Source organism: Equus quagga, chromosome 12, assembly GCF_021613505.1.
Source record: "Equus quagga isolate Etosha38 chromosome 12, UCLA_HA_Equagga_1.0, whole genome shotgun sequence".
Taxonomy (NCBI): Eukaryota; Metazoa; Chordata; class Mammalia; order Perissodactyla; family Equidae; genus Equus; species Equus quagga.
The window spans coordinates 47,810,224-47,835,239 of NC_060278.1; the positions used below are offsets into that span (position 1 = coordinate 47,810,224).

The 25,016-nt window shown below is 37.4% G+C and overlaps 1 protein-coding gene across 18 annotated transcripts in view; it reads left to right on the forward strand.

Annotated features, from left to right (window-relative positions):
• Positions 1-20,692, forward strand: part of ESRRG (estrogen related receptor gamma) — a 599,908-nt gene extending 579,216 nt beyond the window's left edge. For all 18 annotated transcript variants that reach the window (XM_046680133.1, XM_046680125.1, XM_046680138.1 and 15 more), the window contains 2 exons: positions 4,609-4,878; positions 16,783-20,692. In XM_046680133.1, the coding sequence (XP_046536089.1) occupies positions 4,609-4,878; positions 16,783-17,027 (515 nt within the window). In that variant the 3' untranslated portion in view covers positions 17,028-20,692. The remainder of the gene's footprint in view (positions 1-4,608; positions 4,879-16,782) is intronic.
• The last annotated feature ends 4,324 nt before the right edge of the window (positions 20,693-25,016 follow it).

A 25,016-nucleotide genomic window follows, 5' to 3' on the forward strand; every position in this document is an offset into this window, starting at 1 on the left:
TATGTGAAAAGAGCAAATGGCTTAAAAACACAGAGCAAGTTTCTTCACACAGTCCAAGGGTTATGCATCTGTGTATCTATTGGTAGCTAAGACCAAGTCTTCATTCTGTTGTTGTTGTTGTTTTTCTCCCCTAGTTCCCATAAACATTAGGTTTATTCATATGGGAGACAAAGAATCTAGCTTCTGCCACGTTGCTCCATCAGTGAACTTTGTTTGCAAGCTCAGTGAGTCATTATGGCCTAATTACAATTCCAGCATGATATGTTATTTGCTGAAAAGTGTTTTTGGTGGAACAGAGAAACTACAGTTCAAAACCTGAGAGCGGGCAAAACCATGCCATGATGAACTGATATTGACAGACACCCCGAAGATTTAAACTGCTGGCTCTCTGTTTCAAAAAAGCAGCCGAGAAGAAAATGCCTAGCAGGGGTTAAACCCAAATGGCTACATGGCAGCCTATTTCTGTCAACACTCTGTTCAGGAAATAAACATTTATGCTTTCTGAAATGAAAGTGTATTTTTGAAGACTAGCCGTCAGATATTTTTTGCCCTTCACACTTTCAAATACTTAGCCTTTTTTGTAAGTTGACTGCAAAGTGCATCAGTTTGCTAGGCTCAAAAAAAAAAAAAGGACTTGACAAGTGCCCATGGCACCACTGTCATTCTCCGAAGTTTCCAGTAGAAGGCAAGAGCATTGGCACAAAACATGCTTTCTTCAAGTCTATTACTGCAGGGGTACCTGCCTCTTGGGAAGCTTTTCAATCCTTCCAAATGATGCTATTCCCCACTGTCATCTGGTTTATTTGGAGCACACTGTACTGCAGATAAACACGCTATTTTAACTACGGGTCAAGGTAGAGAGTCATTCTGCTCACAAAATGTCCGAGATACATTAAATGGCACTGACTCCAGGACAGAGATGAAGAGAGATCAGAGTTGTCAGCGATGTGCATGGAATGGACTGTAGCTGAGGAAGAAAAAAATGTGCTCTGGTATCAGTGTATTTTAAAAAGCTGTAATACGGCTGAACATTTAAAACTATAACCTGTCACCCACCAAAGATTAAGATCCCGGGATGTTCAAAACATGAAGTTCAAACGACACGACTGCAAAGCATATTTTATCTCCCCTGGGAAAATGGTTTCTCTCCAAAGATAGCTCAGTGTTATAGATGAGGGCCTCCAACTTGTAGCCTCATAGCTATAAAGTAGCACTAACTGCCGGGTAGGAGCATAAACAAGTAATTATCAGTGGGATACAAGTATGCGGACGCCAATAGAGCAATAGTGTTTTTAGAAAATTCCTTAGACTCAGTTTATTAAAACATGCATTTTCATTTAGAGCTTGGTCATTTAGGTTTTTATACTTTGCTCAAGTCTACTGACAAAAGTATTATTTTATCCGTGTGTCTTCATGTATATAAAATATAGCTGCATTCATAAAGGATGGGTAGAAGAATTTTGTGCAATTATAATATAATCTCTGTTATGTATTTAGCTTCCTCAGTGAGCAGGTGAGCACAGCATCTCATAACAAGGTGATCTAACTGCTCCCTTGGCATCTGGCTGGGAGAGCTCTTTGTACCAGCTTCCAGATTGCAGAGGTGAGGTAGGAAAGGGTTAAAGTATCGAGATTCAGCTATTTCTAGACCAAGAGCAGATAAAAGTCCAGACTTTTATTTATATTGCGTAAAGTGTGAATTGTCTTTTTTTCCTCTCATTTTGCAAAATTACGCTTCCTTCAATCAGCTGAAATAGAGTTGAGGATACCAAGCAAGCAAACTTGTCCAACCTTTTGTGCTAGATCCATCTTCTCATCTTCCTCGACCAAAAAAAAAAAAAAAAAAAACCATTTCTTTACCTTTTACCTTTTTCCTTCTTTTTGTGGCGTTAAGTGAAAAGAAGTTAGGTTTACAAGAAGGATACACACACACACACAGCCATCGATATAGAAGAAACAAAATACAGGATCCTCCTAAAAAAAATGACATGCTATTGTTTTTTGCTTAATTAAACGCCAAAGAAATGTGTGAAACATTGTTATGGCTGAAAAATTGTTAATTTGTAAATCGCAGGGACAAAGGGGCCCCCTGTGCAACTTTAAAGTTTCCGTGCACGTAAATGTCGATAGCGCGACTTCTCCATCATCAGCACTAAATTCACATTGATGCCTCTTTTCTTCTCCGTATTGATCCTTCCATGAGAACGTAGATTTGTATCTGTTAATTAATGCGTCCTGAAACAGCGTTTGTATTAATCAGGCAGATAAGAAAAATTGGATGCCTGCATCCTCCTGACAACCATAAAAGTGCTGGCCCTGATAAAATCGTGGCTGGACCTCAATAAAAAAGTTCCTCCTTCCACTCAATAAACTAATCATCCTGCTTTTAATTATTCGGCAGAAAGATGTGTGGAGATTGGAGAATGTGTAAATCTATTTACTAACAGCAGTGTCTGGGAGGGAGAAGAGAGCTGTCACAGGCAGGTGCTGCGGGCTCCGCGCTCTGTCCATCTGCTGCGGCGGAAAAACTGCTCCTGGGAGCTTGAAAAGGAAGAAGGGAAAGAAGGCAAATGGAAAATGCCCATCCCTCTTTGCTCATAACTTCCTAGCTGATCATTTATTTTTTCGCCTGTGTAATTGACAAAAGAAATTCCTACTTAGTCCCTTTGCTTGAGTTACATAGTTGGATTTGCGTGGCTTCTTGTTTTCTTGGGAGGAGAGAATAGAAAAAAGAGCAATATCGTCTGTTTCTTGTGAGTATAACATTCTCAGAATCAAAAGCAGATGGAGCCAAACCCACTCCAATTAGATCATTATTTTTCCCTTTTGAGTCTCTGTTTAAAATGTTATCAACGGTTATATTTCTAATTCTAACAGGACATTTATTAATTTAACCCCACATAGAAATGACAAAAAAGGACAAAAAGACTTACACAGCCAGTCCCAAAGAAGATCTGTCAAGGAGTATATAAGCAGCTTGATAAATAATGAAAGAAATGCGTTTTACACGTGCTAGAGACCCCCTTAAGGAAAGCTTGGCTAATCCCTTTTGATGATTTTATTAAACACTTCTAGGTAATGTCGCCAAATGGCAAGCTACTAGTCCTCACCAACAGGCCAGGAAATCTTTTCCTTTTCTTACGGTGCTCTAGTTCCTAATATCATGTGGGATATGAACAATTTGATATGAATGAAAATAACAATAACAATGACCACAAGCAAGAGCATAAGAAGGTTGGGTGGCAGTAGATATTTATGATTTGGGTATTAGAGTCTAGAAAGGGAGTAAAAATAGATTTTATAAGTTGTGCTATTAAAAATTTCCCCCTTCTATAGAATTACTGCTGTCTGTACCTTAAATCATGGTAGCACTGTCCTCAAAAGCCGTTGAGAGTGGTTGGTCACCCTTGGCTTCCTGGGCCTAACCTTAGAAATGAAAGTGAGGTTTTCAGAAACATTTCTTTTTTAGGACTCTTGGAAAAAGGATGTGGCCGATCATCAGGTGTATTCACTAAGACTTCCTTTTAGCATCTGGATCTTGTCCCTCTGAGATATAAATACATATCTCTACTGCTAAGTAGGTTTAATTGTATGACTTCATCTTTCCCTTTTGAACCACATTTTCTTTTTAACTTTTTTTGCAAATGTTTCCTGAAGCTGAGAAGCAACTTTAAGCGTGCATGTGTGAATGCAGACCAGACTTTTAGTAAAAAGTGGAATCAGTCATCCAGATACTTCAGATAAGAATATTATATAATATCGCTACACTTATTGAATGCATATTATAAATTAATGCTTGGCTGGATGTTATTTTATATTGCCCCAAAACAAAAATTAAGGTACAAGTAAATTTTCTTGCTCAAAGTAGAGCCAATATTTAAATTCAGGATCTGGCTCTGCTCATATCCTATCCATCAAGAGCCATTGCCTCCATATTTAATTTTTTAAATAACTGGATCTTAATACCAAGAATAAACTTGCTTTTCTATTTGGTGGGCAGGCCAGGCTGCTAAATATTCCACTCTCGTTTATACCAATAATCACCATTTTAAAAAAATTAATGTTAAATATCAGTGGGGATATTAAATATCTTTTGGGTGTTAAGTATGCTCATCGTTCACCGTGCTTGTGGCTAGTATAGAGAAATGTTTCCAAATTGTACTCTACTGTGTGGCCTGAATTGTTTGTTTTTCTTTATTTTTTGGCTTTTTTAAAACTTTTATGTTGTTTATCACTAGTGGTTTTTAGAGATGAGGTAGTTGAAAATCTGATTTTCTGTAAGACAGTCATAAAGACTTCAGCCAGAAATCACACATGTGTAAAGATTACCTGATATTTTCTTCTCAAGTGAAAGAAACAAACCTACTTCTCTCTTCTGTTCCCCTTGGCTGTGTCTGTAAACGCCCAAGAAGACACCAACAAGTGGAAGCTGGTTTGTGACTTTTACTTTACCGTTCGCAAAATGATCAGGGGAAATTTTAAGAGCATCTAATCAAAGCTCAGCATAATTTTGAGCACTGAAGCAGAAGCCGACTACCATATGAAACTAATGTTGCATTATGAAATTATGGCTTTAAAGTAACTTGATCTGCCCATCTTCTCATGCAGGCTTCTCCACGCTGTCCCTGGCGGACCAAATGAGCCTTCTGCAGAGCGCTTGGATGGAAATTTTAATCCTTGGTGTCGTATACCGGTCTCTTTCATTTGAGGATGAACTTGTCTATGCAGACGATTATATAATGGATGAAGACCAGTCCAAATTAGCAGGCCTTCTTGACCTAAATAATGCTATCCTGCAGCTGGTAAAGAAATACAAGAGCATGAAGCTGGAGAAAGAAGAATTTGTCACCCTCAAAGCGATAGCTCTTGCTAATTCAGGTTGGCATATTGACATGGTTGTTGTTACATTTTTTAATATGTCAGTTTTACCCTTTCCCTTAACTTTTTCAGGGTTTTCCTGAAAATTCTGTATGAGTCAGCAAAATTATAATCATTGTAGCTTTCTAGTGAAAAGTTAGAAATAAGTATAATCACCTTGTAGGGCATTATTTTTATTTTCTGTGCTGTTGAAAGCTGTGGAACCTTTACCACCTCATGACTTTACTAATTTGGACCATCGCTGAAAGTACTGTAAATGGACACCCTCAGGACAAAATTAGCTACATTGTCTTGTATGCACAAGTGAAAATAAGTGTAAATTCTGGATACCTACAAACCATTTTTTCCTCTCAAAAATGCAAATTTTGCAACTGGAAAAAATATTTAGTGGCATCTTTAGTTTTGGTTATTGGTTTCTTACATTCTGGAATTCTCTAGAAGTCAAATTCTGCTGAAGGAGTGTTTTCCTCAAAGGCACTTCCTACGCAGTAAGGGTTAAGAATTATGGGAATAAACGGTCTTTACGTTCGAACTGAAATGTACTAAAATAGGGAGCAACCCCTGATAAGTAAAAATCGTTGGTTCTTTGTTGTTTTTCCCTTTGTGCCTCCCCTCATGGTTTATTGTGGTCTTAAAGTCTCTTTTAGCATTTGCATAAAGTTCAGGATAGATCCCTCCTTAATGACGTGCAGGTCATTAGATACCTGCGTGTCAATAACATGCTCTGATGCTATGTACCATTGACAGTCACACCGTGCCCCTCCATCCGCTTTTGTTTTGACCCTATCTTTGAACTTTATCTTGGTTGCCGGCCAGTAGTTTTCCCTTTAATTACAAGAAGGAAACTGTCAATAAAATCTGTTAAATGGGATGCAATGAGTGGCTTGAATGGGCGGACGGCTATTTGTTCAAATTCTGCAGCATTCAAGGTATTGACAGTTTGTTTTCTGGGGCCATATGTGACGATCAATCTCAGGCTGGGCTCAGCCACGCTGAAAAATGAAAAACCAGATTGCTTTTGCTTACTTGCGGATGACGACTTTGTGATTTGGCGCGGTCCTAGTGAGACGAGACCTTCTGCCCAAATTGCCCCCATGAGAGCCAGGGACGCGTGACTGTTTTGAGAAATAATTTTTAATTGATTTTGTAATTAACAGTTCATCTACAATATTGATGCACGAATCCTTGGACTGATAGGAGGGAAATTGTTTTCAACAATGAAGTTGTACTTTCGTTATTTGTCTTCCTAATGGAGTTTAGCATTTCGCACTTTTAATTGCAAGCGTAGCTTTCTGCCTTATCACGCCATTTATTTCTCTTCTACTCTCCGGTAAAGCTGCAAAGTATGATTATGACAAACGGCTCTGTTGTTACAAACCCTCAAGAACCCCTTGTCTTGCTCTCTAGAACACCAGAGTGGGAGACGGGATAGAAATTTCCTGGGAATTTATCAGTTTGCATGGACTTCACATTATAGCATCTTGCATAATTAGATGAACGATTTGGCAGTGACAATTTGGGGAAGAATTTTTATTTGGTAATCGTATAGTTATTCTAATTTAAAACATTTACTTGGCTAATTATTTTTAAAATACAAGCATGTTTTATATCTTTTATGTTTCAAATTGCTTTTTGAAATTAACTAATCATGAATGCCGAGCAATGCTAAAACTTTATCATCAAAATTGCTAAAATTTTATAATTTTAAATGCTAAATGCATACTTTATAGCTATGGATTATAATTTAGAATACCTGAATTAATTAGTAGCAGCATTTCTGTTTCTGTTGTTTAGAAGTCTAATCATTAATATTTTGAGATATAAATATTCGAATCCCACATACTCTGCTGTTAGCAGGAGGAAGTGACCTACTTAAGGTAGTGACTGGTGATTAGAAAGAATTTAAAGAACTAGTTAGTTTATTTTTCTTGTTGAAAGCCAGAAATACTTAGCAAGCCCTTCCTTTTTTCTTTATCCTAGTACTGACTAGCATTACTTTTTCTCAGAAAATTTCTGAATGTTGCAAAATTTTCCCACAAATTATTTTTACATTCTTTTAGCCACTCAATACCAAGAAAAATTAATTGAATCAGACCCCTAATAAAGGAGAAATGATTAAGTACTGTCAGGAGTATTTTAATTTTGAAATTGTGCCACCTCTCCTGTGTTGTATAGATGTGGCCTTTCTCTTACCGAGTCAACCCATAAGCTCCACCATTTTTGCTTGGGCCAAACCACTCAGAAAGTCATTTTCTTTGCTACTGTCAATATGATGCTATTTTATTCCATTTTTTTGACCATTAATTGAAGGACAGCAATAAAGTTGTAGATTCGATGTTGCATAGATCCAGTGGTTCTTAAACAGCTCATAAACACATCAACAAGAAAGTGTTTTAATACTTTTCATAGACACCTTAAAAAGCTCATAGATTTTCTTTTAGTATTTACAGATTTCAAATTAACTTAAGTGACGTTTTGCGCAAAAAAAATATATTTTAGTGTTATTTATGGTATCTTAGCATTCCCTATATGGCTGTAGGTGCTAATAACCATTGTCTCGTTAATCTGAATTTCAGCTTATTTTAAACATCTGTCTTTGTTAAATAATTATAAACGTTGTGCTTATGCTTGGGAAACAGAATTGGCTGCCTGATAATGGCTGTCATATTTTTTGTAGCCATGTTTCTGTCATATGTGAATTCAGGAATACTTATAACAGCAGAACACCATTGGCAGTATATTCCCTATCTTCAGGTATATGGCCAAAAAACCCCAATATATCATGAACTAATACTTTAATTCTCACATTCAAATATTTGAAGACCCTAAATAATTGTTCCAGTTGTTTTTGAAGGGAAGAATTCACGGCTCACCTAAATTACGTGTTCTCTTATTTTTGAGTGCCAATGACCTCTTAAGCAGTTTTTGCATCCCTGATATGTCCCTGGGGGACTGAATTTAAAAAGGAAAATCTAGGTCACAATTTTAACGTTGTCATTGTTAGGGCCCGATTTTCTCATGTGTACCAGTCTAAGAGGTTAGACTGGTCTCTAGAATTCTTTCCATTATGGAAATTCTATGATTCTACAATTAATTTCATGCGTTTATTGAAAAATACAGTGAAATATGACCACAAGCATTCTAGGTAAGATTATATCATGTGATTCTGTTCTCTCAATTGGTTCTATTGATTCTTATGTCTAAGAATCTGCCTGAAACTGTTATCACTGGCCCCAAGGTAGTATACTCGTTTTTATATAGTGGAAGACAAAAGCTGTTTAAGATTCAGAATTACTTTCGTCTGATCATCCTCTTTTGCTCAAGTCACAAGATCCTCCAGCTCTACAGCTTAAAGTCAGAGTCTGCTCGCTTAAAGTCGAGTTTTCTTTTTACCTCTACACAGTACTTCTGGAATAATAGCATCTATCAATAGAAATCTCCAAGCGATGTTTTGGTCATCAATTTTAAATCATAAGTAACTATAATCACTCGTGACAGTATTTTATTCTTGAGGACAGATAGATACTACATGTGCATAACTGTAGCGTAATTTCAAGGGATAGGCTGGAATGGGGCCATATTTAATTAGAAGAGTGGACCCTCATGCAGTTTGGACGAGTGTTTCTCAATCTTTTTTCATTATCACTCCTTTTTACATAGCTTTTTCCTAATAAGTCTGCAATGCAATATTAATATCACAAATATACTACATACATGTTTATGCACTATATACATATATGTTTTATCTAAAAAGAGATTTTTTTTCCTGCTCTCCAGTTCCAAATTTCACCTCCTTTGAGAATGCATGGCCTAACCATAGAACTATTTTCTTGTCTGTAAAACGAGGCAGGTGAATTAAATAATGTCTAATATTGCCTAAGTGGCCTAAAATTTTTGTCAGTTGCATTTAAGTGAGGATGATGAGTTTGGCCATATATTTTATGTGTGGTGTGTGTGTATTTGTGCTGAATTTGCAATGTAGAAATATTAACATCTTCACAGATCTGAACAACTAGGAAAAGAGAAAACCCTCTTCAGTTCTTTTGTATTTCCTGGGCAGTCAAACAATTTTACTGAAATTTTGACTAAATTTGCTGAGTTGATATTCTGGAAATAGTTTTCACTATCGATCAAGAGAGTATCCTCCTTTAGAATCTCTCTGTAGGCATTTCTTTTTTTATAGCCTCTGCTTGAGGATCTCATTTGATTTCTGCAACATGTTTGGGAGGTAGACATGTCCAATACCAGTTTACAGGCAACTGAAGTGAGCGATAAAGATGTGTGGCTACTCTGAGGCAGACGGTTGGGCTCTGTGTCCCTTGCTATCAATAAGCTATTTCTGTTCCACAAGTAAGTATATACCATGTCTTTAAAAGGGTGCACGTGGAAGACTTTAGCCATTGCACCTTCACATCTGCCAACCCAAATTAGTATTTTTAATTTTGTTTAGAATTTTGTGCCCCCTTCCTTTATCTTCCTGTCTTCTTAGAGTTATAGTACTATAAAGCCACCCAGAAAAGTGACAAAAAGATTTGGAGACAAGATATTTACAGATTATAGCATTTTATGAGAATAAATATGGGTAGGTCTTTGGTGGCAGGTAGATATTTCTTCTTAACTTTTACCCAGACCAAAGCATAATTAGTACTATCAGGTAAATCAGAAATCAAAATTATGGCTTTCCATCTCCTCGTCTACTTTTCTTTGGGTTTTGCTCAAATATACCATCACTGTTTCGATTATTTTAATTTTATTTAAGATGATATGTTTGGGTTGTTTTTTAATTTAATGCAACCCTTAAATTTCATATGTATTATGATATTTCAAATTTTTATGTAAAAAATAAAGACTGGTTCTTAAATGTTTCTAATCATGTGTAATGATTGTTATGGCTTTACATAGTATAGGGAATATTTGCTACAAGTATATCTGTGCTTCCAACCTGGGTATTAGGCACATAAAGTACATTGCTGTTGCTTTACTGCCAGGGAGTAACATGACATCATTTTCTTTTATGGGTCTTAAGATAATGAGAAATCTGTTACGAAAGATTATTAGCATGGTGCAGATCATTTATGATGTTGTGAAGGTGAAATATTTACCACCCAAGTTGGTATCGACATTCACTTATCGGTATAATTGTCTTTATCACTTCTAGTAAAAGGAGTTAGAAAGTTCCTAGAAAAGTGTCAGATGCCAGAGGGAAAGAGAAGGTCTTGAACTTGGGAGTAGAAAAGGGAAGAGAGTAAGGAACTAGAGAAGACCTAGCAGGGAAATCCCATTATGTGAGGGAAATATAACAATGATAACAATAATTTGGGATTTGTGAGGGCAGCCTGGAGTAAAGAAACTGTGGACCACAGGTGGTTCAACATTTCCGAGGTTCAACATTTTATGTAAATGCAGTCTGAGAGTGACTCGTGTGGCTGATATAGGTGTAGGAGAGGCTGTCTTTACAGCCACAGCAAGAAATGAAGAAAACAGCTTTCCTGAAAAAATTAGTGTGTCTTAATGGAAAGCTGTGAAATCGGAAGTTCTGTTCTTCTCAACGTGGTTAGGCACAAAATCAGAATTATTAACACTATTTACAATAATTAGATTGTAACTTCTCTGGGTTAGAAAAGATCTAAAACATTTTTCGATTCAACTCCCTGCCTGATATGTGAAGAGCTTCCTTGGTGTTTCTGCCAAGCCTTCCCACGGTCTTAATCGTTCTCCTTGACTCACTGCTTTCTAGAAGGGAGCAGTCCATCAGAAGTTTCTCACTTCTTCTCTTTATCTCTTTCACCATTTTAATGTAAAATAAAAGAGATTTTCAAAGAGCAAATGTATAACTTATGAGCAGATTAGCTTCCTATGGCTGCTCTAACAGATTACCACAGCTTGGTGGCCTTAACACGTATCTATCCTCTTACAGTTTTGGAGGTCAGCATAATTAGTTTCACTAGGTTATAGTCAGGGTGTCCACAGGGCCACGTTCCCCCTGTACGCTCTGGGGGAGAATTTCTTTCCTTGCCTTTTCCAGCTTCTAGAGCAGCATCCCTTGGCTCATGGCACCTTCCTCCATCTTTGAAGCCAGCAGTGTAGCATTTTGTTTCAGTGGTGACATTGCCTTCATCTTCTTTTACCTCCCTCTTATAAGGACACTTCTGATTTCATTGAAGGCTCATTTTGAAGCCTACCACAATGAATATATAAGCAAAGTCAAGAAATAAAATTTGGGGAGGTATCCCAGAAATCCCTCCTGTCCCAGCCTCCAACCCATCCCTTCCCACAAAAGTAACCACTATCTTGTCCTCGCTCTTCTAGTCATCACTTCTTTGTGTTTCATGATGGTTTTATTACTAAATCTATATCCCCAGACATGATAGTATAGTCTTGTCCATGAAAAACAATTTTTTCTATAGATTTTCGTTTCCTTTTCCAAAAGTTCTTCTTTCATTTCATTTTCCTGCAGTTTATCAAATGTCAGGGCATTTGACCTGCTGAGTTTCTCAGAGTCTGGACTGCACATGACAGACTGTACGTGCAGTGCATTGTGTTTCTCTGCCCTTTGCATTTTATGCAAATTAGCAACTGGATCCAGAGACTTAATCAGACTCAGTTTCCATCCCTCTGGCACCTGTAGGGGGTGTGTTGTTCACTGGGAGGCACATAATGGCTGGTTGTCTCTCTTTTTGTGATGGTAGCAGCTGTTGATGCCCATTACCTAAATCCATTAATCTCTGGGGGCTGCAAAATGATGATTTGTAACTTTATCATTTCTTTTTTCATTCTGTAGTTGGGGTACTTACATAAAGTGATGTTTTCTCTCATCCTTATTTGTTTACCAGTGGTACACTGTGTATAGGAGAGGTAGGATAAATGCTTGATTCTTTCTCTTTGTTCACCAATTTTCAAGATAAAGAATTGGTACCCTATCTTTTTTTAATGTCGTTATAAACATGTGTTTAAACCTATTCCGTGGATTTCAATCAATTGCATTTATAATCCTTTTGGAAGCTCATATTGTCCCATTTTGGTTCAGTGGGAACCTCTTCAGGTTGGCTTCTGGAATCTTCTTGAATGACTTAGTAGTTGTAGATAGTGTCCTTCCTATCTAATATAACAAGAAGTTTCATACTTATCTTAAATATTTCCTGGCCAGGGTTTGGATTACAACTATAATCTGGGTGCTAGGTTGTTCATTACTCATTACTGCACTTCTGGCTTGGCCATTCTTCCCAGACCCCTTCAGTGGACAGAGCTAGGAACACAGAAACACACACTCATCCTGATTGCATATGTGTGTGTGTGTGTGTGTCCTGGGGACACCTTGTCCCTTAGTCTTGTTGTAAGTGTTGTCTATGGATCTTTGGCTTTGCCATCTACTTGTTATGTTTTATCACGTGCAGATTTGGAAAGATCAAAAACTCTTCCTGCCACCGCTCCCTTCTTCCTAGAATCCTAGGATTTTTAATCAAAACTTTATGATGGGCACCTCTAAAAAAAAATTTAGGGTCAACTATCTGTGTTAATCATGAGCCAATTTGCATGGCAGTCAACTAGTGTTCCTCAGCACCCCAGCTGGTTGGAACCAAGAGGGTCACTCTGTTAGACTCTTCATATGTTGCTGATAAAAATTTTGAGAGGAAAATTATCTTTTAGAAACTGGACCTTGCTCCCTTCTCTATCTTTTCCATCACACTGCATTTCATTCCTTTAGTGATTGGCAAGACTCGCATTGGCTGGCCTCTTACTACCCCTCTTCATGTAGGCAGTTTATAAACACTAAAGAAAATCAACACTTGTGTTCCACAGAAAAGGTTACTTTGAGTGTTGGTTTATGTTATGTACTAGACTTGACTCTGAATATACTTTGGCTATTTCTAATATTCAATTCCACCCTCAACATCAGATTTGGCACCATTGAGAAAACATTGCCAGGAAAGAGCTACAAGTCCTAAAGATAGTTCTCAAATAGGATTTGGGCATTCTGGAGTAGCTTTGCCCATGCCCACAATAATTCATATTTTTATCATAAAGAAGGGCAGTATTTTATTCCAGGTAGGATATACAAATAAAATCTTCTTTTGCAATGGCTCTGAGGCTCACTGAATTTTGCAGCAGTAGGTGGAAGGATATTTAGCTGTCTTCCCAAAATAAATGATCTGAACTAGACACATTCCTTTAGGATCCTGATTCACAGAGTAAAATATTGGAATTTAATGAAAGGGTTCTACTTTATGATTAAGTGTTGAAACTTAATATATGGGTGACAATACATGCACCATTTGCACTCTGGTAATCTTTTGAAAGCTTGATGCTTTTAGAACAACATCTGTTTCTCTTGTAGTCTAGCTCTGTAGTTCTCAACCCTGGCTTGCCCATGGAATCACCCACATTTTAAAAAATACTGATGGCCTGGCGCTGGCCCAGTGGTATAGTGGTTAAGTTCATGCATTCCACTTTGGTGACCCACGGGTTCAAGGGTTCAGATCCCAGGTGCGGACCTACACATCGCTCATCAAGCCACGCTGTGGTGACATCCCACATAAAAAACAGAGGAAGATTGGCACAGATGTTAGCTCAGGGCCAGTCTTCCTCTCCAAAAAAAAAATCAAAAACAAAAAACCCCAATACTGTTGTCCTGTATCCAGCTCCAATTTTCTGATTTAATAGATTTGGGCGTGGGCCCCAGCATCCTAGTTTTTTTTAACACTCACCTGGCGTTTTTAATGTACAGCCTTGCCCTGTGTAGTTAATTCATAAACCTCTGATTTCCATTATTAAGTTTAACTGGTTCCCATTAACACAAATACTGGGACTATTTCCTTTAAAACATAAAGTTAAAAAGAAACCAATACCAACCACCAAAGCTAAATAATTACATAAATTAAGGCCAGTTCTATTGAGACTGACATAAATGTATAAATTCAGCCAAAAGAACAAAACAGATTAAAGCCACAGACCCAGAACTTGAACTAGGATCCCTAATGGAGATTAATATTTTCTTCAGCAGTCTGCCAGCTGAATCACGGTCTAATTAAATAGTTCAGATTTAGTGAGTTTGCATTTAAAGTATTAGCAGATCCGAGAATGGGTAAAGCTGAAATGAGTTAGAATCTTTTCTGTAAATGGGAAGTTAAATTATCATAGTAATTTGATTAAATCATTTTTAAATCTCTCAAGCTAAATCATAGCCTTTAAAGAATAGTTTGAAGTCTTAATTGCTGTTTGTGAGCATATCTCTCTGCTATTTGTTCTCGCCTCATTTCCTGTGACATCCTACAATATATCTCCTGCCCGGCAGCAGTAGTGGGGAAGGGCAAGACTTGGGGTGGGGGCTGAGGTGGCTGAGCAGCCGACTTCAAGCGTTTAAAGATCTGCCATGGAGAAGAAGGACATTTACCCTGTATCGGTCCAGTACTTAGAACCAGGACCAAAGGATGGAAGTTGGAGACAGGTTTGAGAAAAGAAGAAGATGACATTTCTAGTTGTTCTGTCCCTTGTGAAACAGAATGTTCTACATACAACTGGATATGTCTTCATTAGAAATGTTGAAGATGGAAGTTTAAATGAGATGAGCTCAGAGGATAATTTCAACTTTTTTTTTTTTTTTGGTGAGGAAGATTAACCCTGAGCTAACATCCGCCACCAATTCTTCTCTTTTTGCTGAGGAATATTGGCCCTGAGCTAACATCTGTGCCCATCTTCTTCTATTTTATATGTGGGATGCTTGCCACAGCATGGCTTGATAAGCAGTGCTTAGGTCTGCACCCAGGATCAGAACCAGCAAACCCTGGGCCATCAAAGTGGAGTGCAGAAACTTAACCACTAAGCCACCAGGCCAGCCCTTCAACTCAGTTTTTTTTAAAAAAAAGGAAATGCCATGTCCAGTGTTAGAAATTCTAGCAGCATAATTTGATTCAAGGAAACCTGACTTTAAGCCTAACTCTGACCCTTAGTACCAGTGCCCCCTGACTTGCAGGACTGTTGGAGATGAAATGAGCCAGTGTGCACAAAGTGCTTATCAGAGACTTCACCCAGAGCAAGTACTTAACAAATGGTATAACCTGCTCACCGTTTTCCCTTCAGACAACATATAAGTTCAAAAATAGAAAGAAAAAATATCCGAACGTGGTCACCATCTCCATGACTATTTTTCTGTCACTAACGTTACCAACCATTAGCCAACTTTGGAAATTATGATTATGTGTGCTTGTTCCTAAGAGAAGACACATAGGAAGTAGATGCAAATGCCATCCATCCAGGAGCCAGGTTAGAGAAAAGCCTAGGGAGAAACAAGTCATGGGGAAAGGCCAGGATATATGGCGGAGAATGCCTTGAGTTCCACTCCAGGGCATGACTGCCAACCTTTCCAACTGGGAAGAATTGCTTCTTTTGGCCCCACCAGGTAGGAATCATGTCTCAAGCAGTCGACCCTTATAAGAAACTTGTACTCCAGATTATTCGAAGCTCGTTGAAAGAAATGTGTCCTTAGCCACCTCATGTAAATAGTGGTCAGTTCACCAGTGATGAGGTGAAATGATTCAGGACAATGTAAAAGAAAAAACAATAAACAAAATGCAAAGAAACACATTCCTGCATATAGTCATCTGTCTTTTCATTACTTTGCCATCATTTTTTTTTTATCATCTGTTTGGCCACTTGATCTTAAATTACATTTCCCTTTCTCTTTTTGGTGTATGTGATCTGATATGTGAATTATATGAAAGATTGGGCTAACTACATATATCTTAGAGCTTGGCATTCTCAGAGAACTAGAATTATTAAACATGAAGAATTCCCCAAAGACTCCATTATGTGTAATTAACAGATAAACTGTCATCAGAATCAATAAAACGTGCTAAATGATTCAAACTTGTATATAATTAAGTGTCTGTTTTAGAGCTAGAGCTGTAACTTATTTTTCCCCCTACATCTCGCATTTCTTGCAAGAATAACTGTGGCAACCCTGTTAACCCTTTCCTTGCTTGATTGGATTAGGTTTTTAAATTACTCACTTAAGGGCAGAGTTCACCTTCACAAATGCGGAAATATTTCAGAACTCATTAATTTAAAGACTTCCTTGGTTTTTCAGTACAGAAGTACACTGTGTAAGGATCTTTTAATGAACTGCTAACAGTATGTTAAAAATCCTAAAAGGATAAGCAATTTATTGTGGTTTCTTTTTTTTTTCCCTGAGGAAGATTTGCCCTGAGCTAACATCTGTGGCAAATCTTCCTCTGTTTTATATGTGGGCTGCCACCACAGCATGGCCACCAACCAGTGGTGTAGGTCTGCATCCGAGACTGAACCCAGGCCACTGAAGGAGAGCACACCTAACTTAACCATCAGGCCACTGGGGCTGGCCTTCTTGTGACTTCTGTACAGTCTAAAACCAGAGTAATGTTAGATTCAGTGTATTTATGTGGAATTCTTAAAATAGTAGTCATCAATCAACCTTTTTCTTTCCTTTTGTGAAATATGGGCTTTTTGAGGGCAAGATCAGAATTTTATACAACCTTTACCCCCACAGCACTTAGAATAATACTTTTAATAGATGGCCTTCCATAATTGTTGAATGAATGAATAAATACATAAGTGAGATAATGAATAAAACAGCCAAGTTTGTAATCTGTGAACAGGAAGTCTTTTCTTGCTCAGTTTCAGGAAGGAAAAACCCGTGTGTTTTAAATAATGTATCTTCCATGGTAAGTCCCATATTCTAAATCATTATTGGAAATTATCTACCATAGTGAAATTTAGGGAAAAAAATAGAGATTTTTGGCAATGCGAGACTCTCTGAGCAAATCACAGCTTTGAGATGTTCAAGAATAACATTTAACTTTCTTAGCTCTAACCTACATGGGTTTATTAGTATTAATATTATTGTTGGTCTTTTCTTGCTCTGTTGGACAGACTCCATGCACATAGAAGATGTCGAAGCCGTCCAGAAGCTTCAGGATGTCTTACATGAGGCCCTGCAGGATTATGAGGCTGGCCAGCACATGGAAGACCCTCGTAGGGCTGGCAAGATGCTGATGACTCTGCCACTGCTGAGACAGACCTCTACGAAGGCCGTGCAGCATTTCTACAACATCAAACTCGAAGGCAAAGTCCCCATGCACAAACTTTTTTTGGAAATGCTGGAGGCCAAGGTCTGACTAAAAGCTTCCTGGGCCTTCCTATCCTGCACGCTGAAAAAGGGAAACTAAACCCAAGGATGATGTCGAAGAAACTTAGCGTTTAGTTAACAACATCAGAAATCAACAAAGACTGCACTGATAAATTAGCAGCAAGACTATGAAGCAGCTTTTAGATTCCTCCAGATCCTCCTTATGCATTTCTTTTTACCTTATCGCATCTTCTTTTCTCCTTTTGTTTTCTCATTCTTTTCCTTTTTGTTTTTTTTCCCTCACTCCCTTATTCCTTCTCTCCCTCATTTCTTGGCTTCCTCCATTACCAGTTGCCTCTCTCCCTCCTTTCTTTTCTTCCTTCCTTCCTTTCTCTCCTCTTTGCATCTCTTCTCTCCTCCATCTTTTTGCCTCCTCCCCCTTTCTTCTAAATTTTAAATAGCTCTAGTTGTAAGAAAATTTCTCGTCCTTGCCTTTTCTTTCTTTGCTCTTACTCCTTCCTCCCTTCCTTCCTTCCTTCCTTCTGCTGCTGAACTTCTAAAAGAGGTCTCTGATTGAAGAGAAATGGAAGCCAGCCCTGCCAAAGGATGGAGATCCAGAATATGGATACCAGTGAACTTATTGTGAACCATCACGTCCCCAGTGACTAAGGAATCAAAGAGAGAGAACCAACAGACCTAAAAGTACAGTGCAACATAACGAATTGACTGAGTGCAGTATTAGGTTTCATGGGAGCGGCCTCTAATTAGACAACCTAAGCCACGTTGCATCGGCTGCTTCTAATCATTGCTTTTCCATCTAGATCAGTTACAGCCATTTGATTCCTTAATTGTTTTTTCAAGTCTTCCAGGTATTTGTTAGTTTAGCTACTATGTAACTTTTTCAGGGAATAGTTTAAGCTTTATTCATTCATGCAATACTAAAGAGAAAAAAAGAATACTGCAATTTTGTGCTGGCTTTGAACAATTATGAACAATCATGAAGGACAAATGAATCCCGAAGGAAGATTTTTAAAAATGTTTTGTTTCTTCTTACAAATGGAGATTTTTTTGTACCAGCTTTACCACTTTTCAGCCATTTATTAATATGGGAATTTAACTTACTCAAGCAATAGTAGAAGGGAAGGTGCATATTATCACGGATGCAATTTATGTTGTGTGCCAGTCTGGTCCCAAACATCAATTTCTTAACATGAGCTCCAGTTTCCCTAAATGTTCACTGACACAAAGGATTAGATTACACTCATAGTGACTCCGAGTAGTCACGTCTGTCAGTTCTGCACATGGAATACAGATCCTTAGAATTATCAGGAATGCATCTCTTTTCCTGGAAGGTACAGTTGCCATATGATTTCTAGCTGCCACTGTGGTTAGGAATGAGATACTGCCTGTTTGCAAAGTCCCATACCTTGTCCCAGAAGGAGCTGTGAGCCAGTCTAAGAGGCAATAAGGCAAATGCCAGAATTTGGGGAAAAACAAAAAAAGTCATCAAAGACAGCAGACGCCTGACCAAATTCTAAAACCTAATCTATGAGTTTATTCATTTAGGAATGTTTGTTTAAATTAATCTGCAGTTTTTACCAAGAGCTAAGCCAATGTATGTGCTTTTCCACCAGTATTGTCACAGCAAGAAAGTCAGTCAGGTTCCAGACTGTTAAGAGGTGTAATCTAATGAAGAAATCAATTAGATGCCCCCGAAATCTACAGTCGCTGAATAACCAATAAACAGTAACCTCCATCAAATGCTATACCAATGGACCAGTGTTAGTAGCTGCTCCCTGTACTATGTGAACAGTCTTATTCTATGTACACAGATGTAATTAAAATTGTAATCCTAACAAACAAAAGAAATGTAGTTCAGCTTTTCAATGTTTCATGTTTGCTGTGCTTTTCTGAATTTTATGTTGCATTCAGAGACTGTTGTCTTGTTCTTCTTGTGGTGTTTGGATTCTTGTGGTGTGTGCTTTTAGACACAGGGTAGTATTAGAGACAATATTGGATGTACAATTCCTCAGGAGACTACAGTAGTATATTCTATTCCTTATCCGTAATAAGGTTCTTCCTAATAATAATTAAGAGATTGAAACTCCAAACAAGTACTCATTATGAACAGATACACATCAAAATCATAATAATATTTTCAAAACAAGGAATAATTTCTCTAATGGTTTATTATAGAATATCAATGTATAGCTTAGAAATAAAACTTTGAATATTTCAAGAATATAGATAAGTCTAATTTTTAAATGCTGTATATATGGCTTTCACTCAATCATCTCTCAGATGTTGTTATTAACTCGCTCTGTGTTGTTGCAAACTTTTTGGTGCGGACACAAACTATTGCTACTTTGTGTGCTTTAAACAAAATACCTTGGGTTGATATTTCATCAACCTCGTGCTAGGAATACTGTGTATCTATCATTAGCTATATGGGACTATATCGTAGATTGTGGTTTTCTCAGTAGAGAAGTGACTGTAGTGTGACTCTAGATAAATCATCATTAGCTATTCATTCAGATGGTCAATAACTTGAAATTTATAGCTGTGATAGGAGTTCAGAAATTGGCACATCCCTTTAAAAAGAACAACAGAAAATACAACTCCTGGGAAAAAAAGGTGCTGATTCTATAAGATTATTTATATATGTAAGTGTTTCAAAAGATTATTTTCCGGAAAGTTTGTGCAGGGTTTAAGTTGCTACTATTCAACCACACTATATATAAATAAAGTATATACACCAGATACACTGTTTTCACTGTATCACAGTCAAGTACTTGGGCTTCAGAAGTAAGAGCTGGCCAACTGAAAACAAGAGATGGAGATATATGTGAGAAGAACGTAGTGCAATTTTTAGTTTTCAGTTTAGGTGACTCGGCATGACAAAGAACAAGTCTCACAAATAGGAAATACAACTAAAATGTAGGTCTAAAAGAATTGCACGGGCTTTGGGGTAAATGCTCAGTTTTAACCTTGCTTGAGGTCAGTTTTTTCAAGTTTCAAGCAAGACCATTTACTTAATGTGAAGTTTCGGAAAGTTACAAAGGTGTATGTTTCAGCCATATGATTTTAATTCTTATTTCGCTTCTTTTAGGTTTGTTCTTATTTAAAGCAATATGATCGTGTGACTCCCTGTAGTTACACTCGTGTTTCAATCAGATCAGATTGTTGTATTTATTCCACTATTTTGCATTTAAATGATAACATAAAAGATATAAAAAATTTAAAACTGCTATTTTTCTTGTAGAAGAGAAAATGGGTGTTGGTGATTGTATTTTAATTATTTAAGCGTCTCTGTTTACCTGCCTAGGAAAACATTTTATGGCAGTCTTATGTGCAAAGATCGTAAAAGGACAAAAAATTTAAACTGCTTATAATAATCCAGGAGTTGCATTATAGCCAGTAGTAAAAAGAATAATAATAATAATAAAACCATGTCTATAGCTGTAGATGGACTTCACATCTGTAAAGCAATCAATTGTATATTTTTGTGATGTGTACCATACTGTGTGCTCCAGCAAATGTCCATTTGTGTAAATGTATTTATTTTATATTGTATATATTGTTAAATGCAAAAAGGAGATATGATTCTGTAACTCCAATCAATTCAGATGTGTAACTCAAATTATTATGCCTTTCAGGATGATGGTAGAGCAATATTAAACAAGCTTCCACTTTTGATTGCTCTTTTGTATTGTGTTTTTCTTTTCCCCACTAAAGAACCGAATCAATAAACACTGCCCTTTGTTGCTCCCATTCAAAGAGTATCTCTGAGTACCTGTTCCCTAAAAGTAAAGTCGGAGTTTAAATAAGAGCTATAGAAAGACTTGTCAGAATGAATTCTAGGGCGCCAAGAGACATTTTGCATATTTAAGAGTATGCAAAGTGTCTCATGGCACATTAGAATTCATTCTGACAAGCCTTTATATAGCTCTTATTTAATCTTAAAGCATCTCCCATCATCCTGCGTTACTCAAAATCATTGCCTCTATGTCAATGTCATAACAGAAAACTTTCCCCCTATTTTAAGATCATATTAAAATCTGCTAGAGATACCTATTATTTCGCTCCATCCACAATTAAATCTTGCCCTTGCAGTGAGCTCGGCAGCAAGCTGCAGGCTTGGTGGAGCAGCAGTGGAGTTGCTGACCAGGTTTCCTGAATGGAAGTCAGCAGCAGAGCTTATAGATCAGTGTGCGTGGGGAGGGGGAGCTGTCTTCGGATTCAAGAGGGTTAAACAGCACTGCTGACAGCAAATGGCTTCCCCTTGCCTATTTCACTGGGAGAGGTTACAGCCCTTGCTGCCCAGGGTCAAGCTGCGCTTCCACTGGACGCTCCTGGAGCCATCACCGAGGTGCTAATATGTGCCTTCTTGGCTTCTCTGCCTATCTTCAGAGTGTTTTGTCATTGTGTTTGCCCACCGTATTTCTCACCTTTCAGAAGTGTCTGGTTCTCTAGAGAAACAAGCTGATGACACAAAGGCCACGAAACTGAATGGGATTTAGCAGCATGAGATTACGTAAATCACTAAAATGCACTAGCCGGCGACATAACTCAGAGTTGTCTTTTCCTATTTTAATATCCTCTGAGTGGAAATAGCTCAACGTAGAATCGGACATGGTTGACATTTGATGTTTTCAAAGTACTTGGGTGGAGCTGAGATGATGCAAGATACAAACCTAAAAAGAGATTGCGTCTGTAATCTTTCAATGAGGTCCTCGTTTAAAAAGTGTATGTTATGCACACGTGCTTTTAAGAATTTACATGTTAGAGTTCTCTTGCTGGTTTTCATAATTTAGAATTATTACAGAGTATGTTTCTGGTCCTGACATAGCTATCACTGATGCCTCAGGTGTAAAACAAATGACAAAGTAGGATTTCGACATTTTAGCGTGTTGTATTTGTCAATATATAAACAGCAAATAGCTGTGACAAATGGGTTGTATTTGTGTCGAGATTGCTTGTATTTTCACCTGTTGCTTATAAGTGACTTTTTTTTTTCTTTAAACTAGTGGTTCCCAAGCTTGGCTGCATATTGGAATCATCTGAAGGCTGTTAAAAATTTCGATGCTTCTATCCCACCCACCCACCCACAGGAGATTGGGGTTCCATTGGTCTGAGATGTGGCCTTGGCTTTGAAATACTTGAAAAAAAAATCTCCAGGTGATACTAATGTGAAGACAAGATGAGGAAACCATTGCTTTTAACTTTTACAAATTTCTCAAACAAGATGAGAATGTTCTAAAAAATAAAAAAACTTTTCAAATGTTGGCTCTGAGTTTTTCTGAGGATTTTAGACTGTGTTTTTTTAATCTCAAGACAAAAGACAACTTTTTTTTTTACTTACAAACCAATGAAATAATCTTGGATTGTTTTGACCTCTGCTTCCTCCCACCCCATTCTCACCCTTCCCATCGCCGTTCTTCCCCAGCACACACGGAGAACACATTTTATTTGATGACTCCCAAGCCACATCTTTGGTTATAGCCCACATATATATGGAGATACCTGTTCAAAACCTTGGGCAAAATATCTCAAAATCTGTTTTTACTTTTAATCCTGCTCATTTGCCCTTTCGTGTGCTTTAAAATTAATTTAGGTGTGGTTCCAAATACCTGTTTTTCCCTTCTAAAACCCAAAATTAGAACAAAATTGATTTCTTGGAATGACTTCTCTTACCTGTATTTTCCAAGTTGCTGATTTAGGTAAGAGGTAGAAATGAGATAGAATATTTCATTCTTGGGCCTATGCAAAAACTTTAGGTACACTTCACTTATTAAGAAATTTAATTTGTGATTAAAATGTAAGAGAAAAGAGAGATGTGCTTGAGGTTTTTTAATCATTCACAATGGTTTACAAACTGAATGGCTACGTCCGTAGTCCAATAGATAGAGAAGTGTTTAAATCAGTGTTTCTAGCCTTTTCAGAGAGTCTAGCTTTGAGCTCCTTGGTAGCGTGGTAGCGTGGAAAAAACAAAATGAAACAAGTAGCAGTAGATGGATTGCACGTTGCATCTTATTATGAAACAAAATAGAAAAGAAAGGAATTTCAAAATATAATCCCCCTTTCCCAGGAGTATTTGTCTTGTTCTCCATGAAGTTAAAGGTCTGAAATAATGTGCCCATCACGGGCTCAATGTTGCATGTCCATGCCAGTTGGTCCAGGGGCTTGTTATGATGGTAATGACCTACTGCAACGTGAGCTTGGATTGCAACAATACGATTGCTACCAGCTCACCCGCTGGGAGAAATATTTTATTATTGTCAAATGTCCTCCATAGAGATTTGTTTTGCCTGTTCCTGTTTAAATTAAATTCAAAGCAGAACTGCATTACTATTTCTCTGGAGTATATTTGAGATAAACAACTAGTCTTGAAATTTAGGATTCCTGGCTAGTTCAAATTTGTTTATTAGCAGAAAAATTACAATAGGTGACACCATAGCGGCAGGAATATTATGATTGCAGCCACACAAGAGATTTATGTACTGAGTCCATGGCCTAAAAGCAAAAGAATTCCTTTTTCCATTACAGATGCCAGCCAGATTAATAATTAACTCTTCCATCAATTGTACAGTCTTAAAAAAAAGATGTCTCATATACTAAACGCATCGCCATAACATGCCACAGGATTTTGGACGTGAGAAAATTTGCTCCGAGTAAGAAGTGTTTTTAAACTTAAGATCATAAACCAAATGTGTGTGTGTAAAAATATTTTTAAACAGCAGCATAATGGACATAGCACAGAAACCCAAAGCGTGAATGAAAACGCTCTTGAGTGCAATATACTTTTTCCAGTATTATTTTTAAAAAGAATTGGAAAGAATGTTCTAGAATATAAGGAGTCATTTGGATCATTTTGCCAAAGGCCCTATGATGCAGCTTTGACAAAGGATTCTGAGACAGTGGCGTTTTAGTCAATACAAATTTTGTTACATTCAGTCAAATTAGAACTGGACCTTATGCTACAAAAAATGCCTGTTAACCTTAGTGAAAATTGTAGTGGCCTGTGTGTTTCATAATGGACCGAACTTTGGTGAGCTGGTTTTGGGAAATGCAAACAAACTGTTGGGAGGGGCTGCTAAAAGGGCCTAACAGGAAAACATTCAGACTAGCAGAAGCATCAAATCACGCCATTCACACTCCAGTTCCAGCTGCCACGCTCAGTCGAATTTCACAGTTTTCTTGGGAAGTGAAGAACTGGCTGCTATCAGAAACAGCAGCACAGAAAACTCAGGTCCGAAGAGCTATTTCCAAAACCAGATCTAGAGCTCTGTAAATGTTGGCTTTTTTCCTTTAAAATACATGCTTTCATATCATAACAAATAAAAAATACTAAACATTAATGTCTTAAAAATATCCTGTAGATATTTTTGTACTAATGTCTCTGAGATTCTTTTTCTGCACTAGACTTTTATTTTGCCTTGATTTTCCTTTAGTGAACAAAATGAATTGATTGGCCTTGAATATCACCTTTATGCTTATAAATGACGACAGGTTTTTAACTGTAGGTATTGAAAAAAAAATCCCTTCCTCCACAGAAATAATATATAGTTGAGAGTAATTCCTGGGCTGGGTAATAAGTAAATGATGTTTAGATATGAGGATGTTTTACACACAAGGATTCCATGGCATGTGACTTCCTTATGGTTCTGGTTTGATAAGATTTGATGGTGCTGAAATAGATGGGAAAATGATCACGAGAAACAGCCCACCATACTAGTTTCACGAGTGGACTTCAAGTCCGTTATCCATGCATTCAAATCCCAGGTCTGCCACTAACCAGCTATGTGACTTTGCTAATAAAGCCTATTCAGTTTCTATAAATGGGGATAAATATACTATTAAAGGATTATTGTTAGAGTTAAATTAGATAATTTAAGGAAACACCTTGTAGTTAACAAAAACATTTAATATGGTGACAATTAATTTTATTTGTGTTCTTTTTTTCCTTTCCCCAAAAGACCCTAGATCAGACTCCAGAAAATCCAATTGAGACTGGGAAAAAAAGTCATTAGGGCTGAGG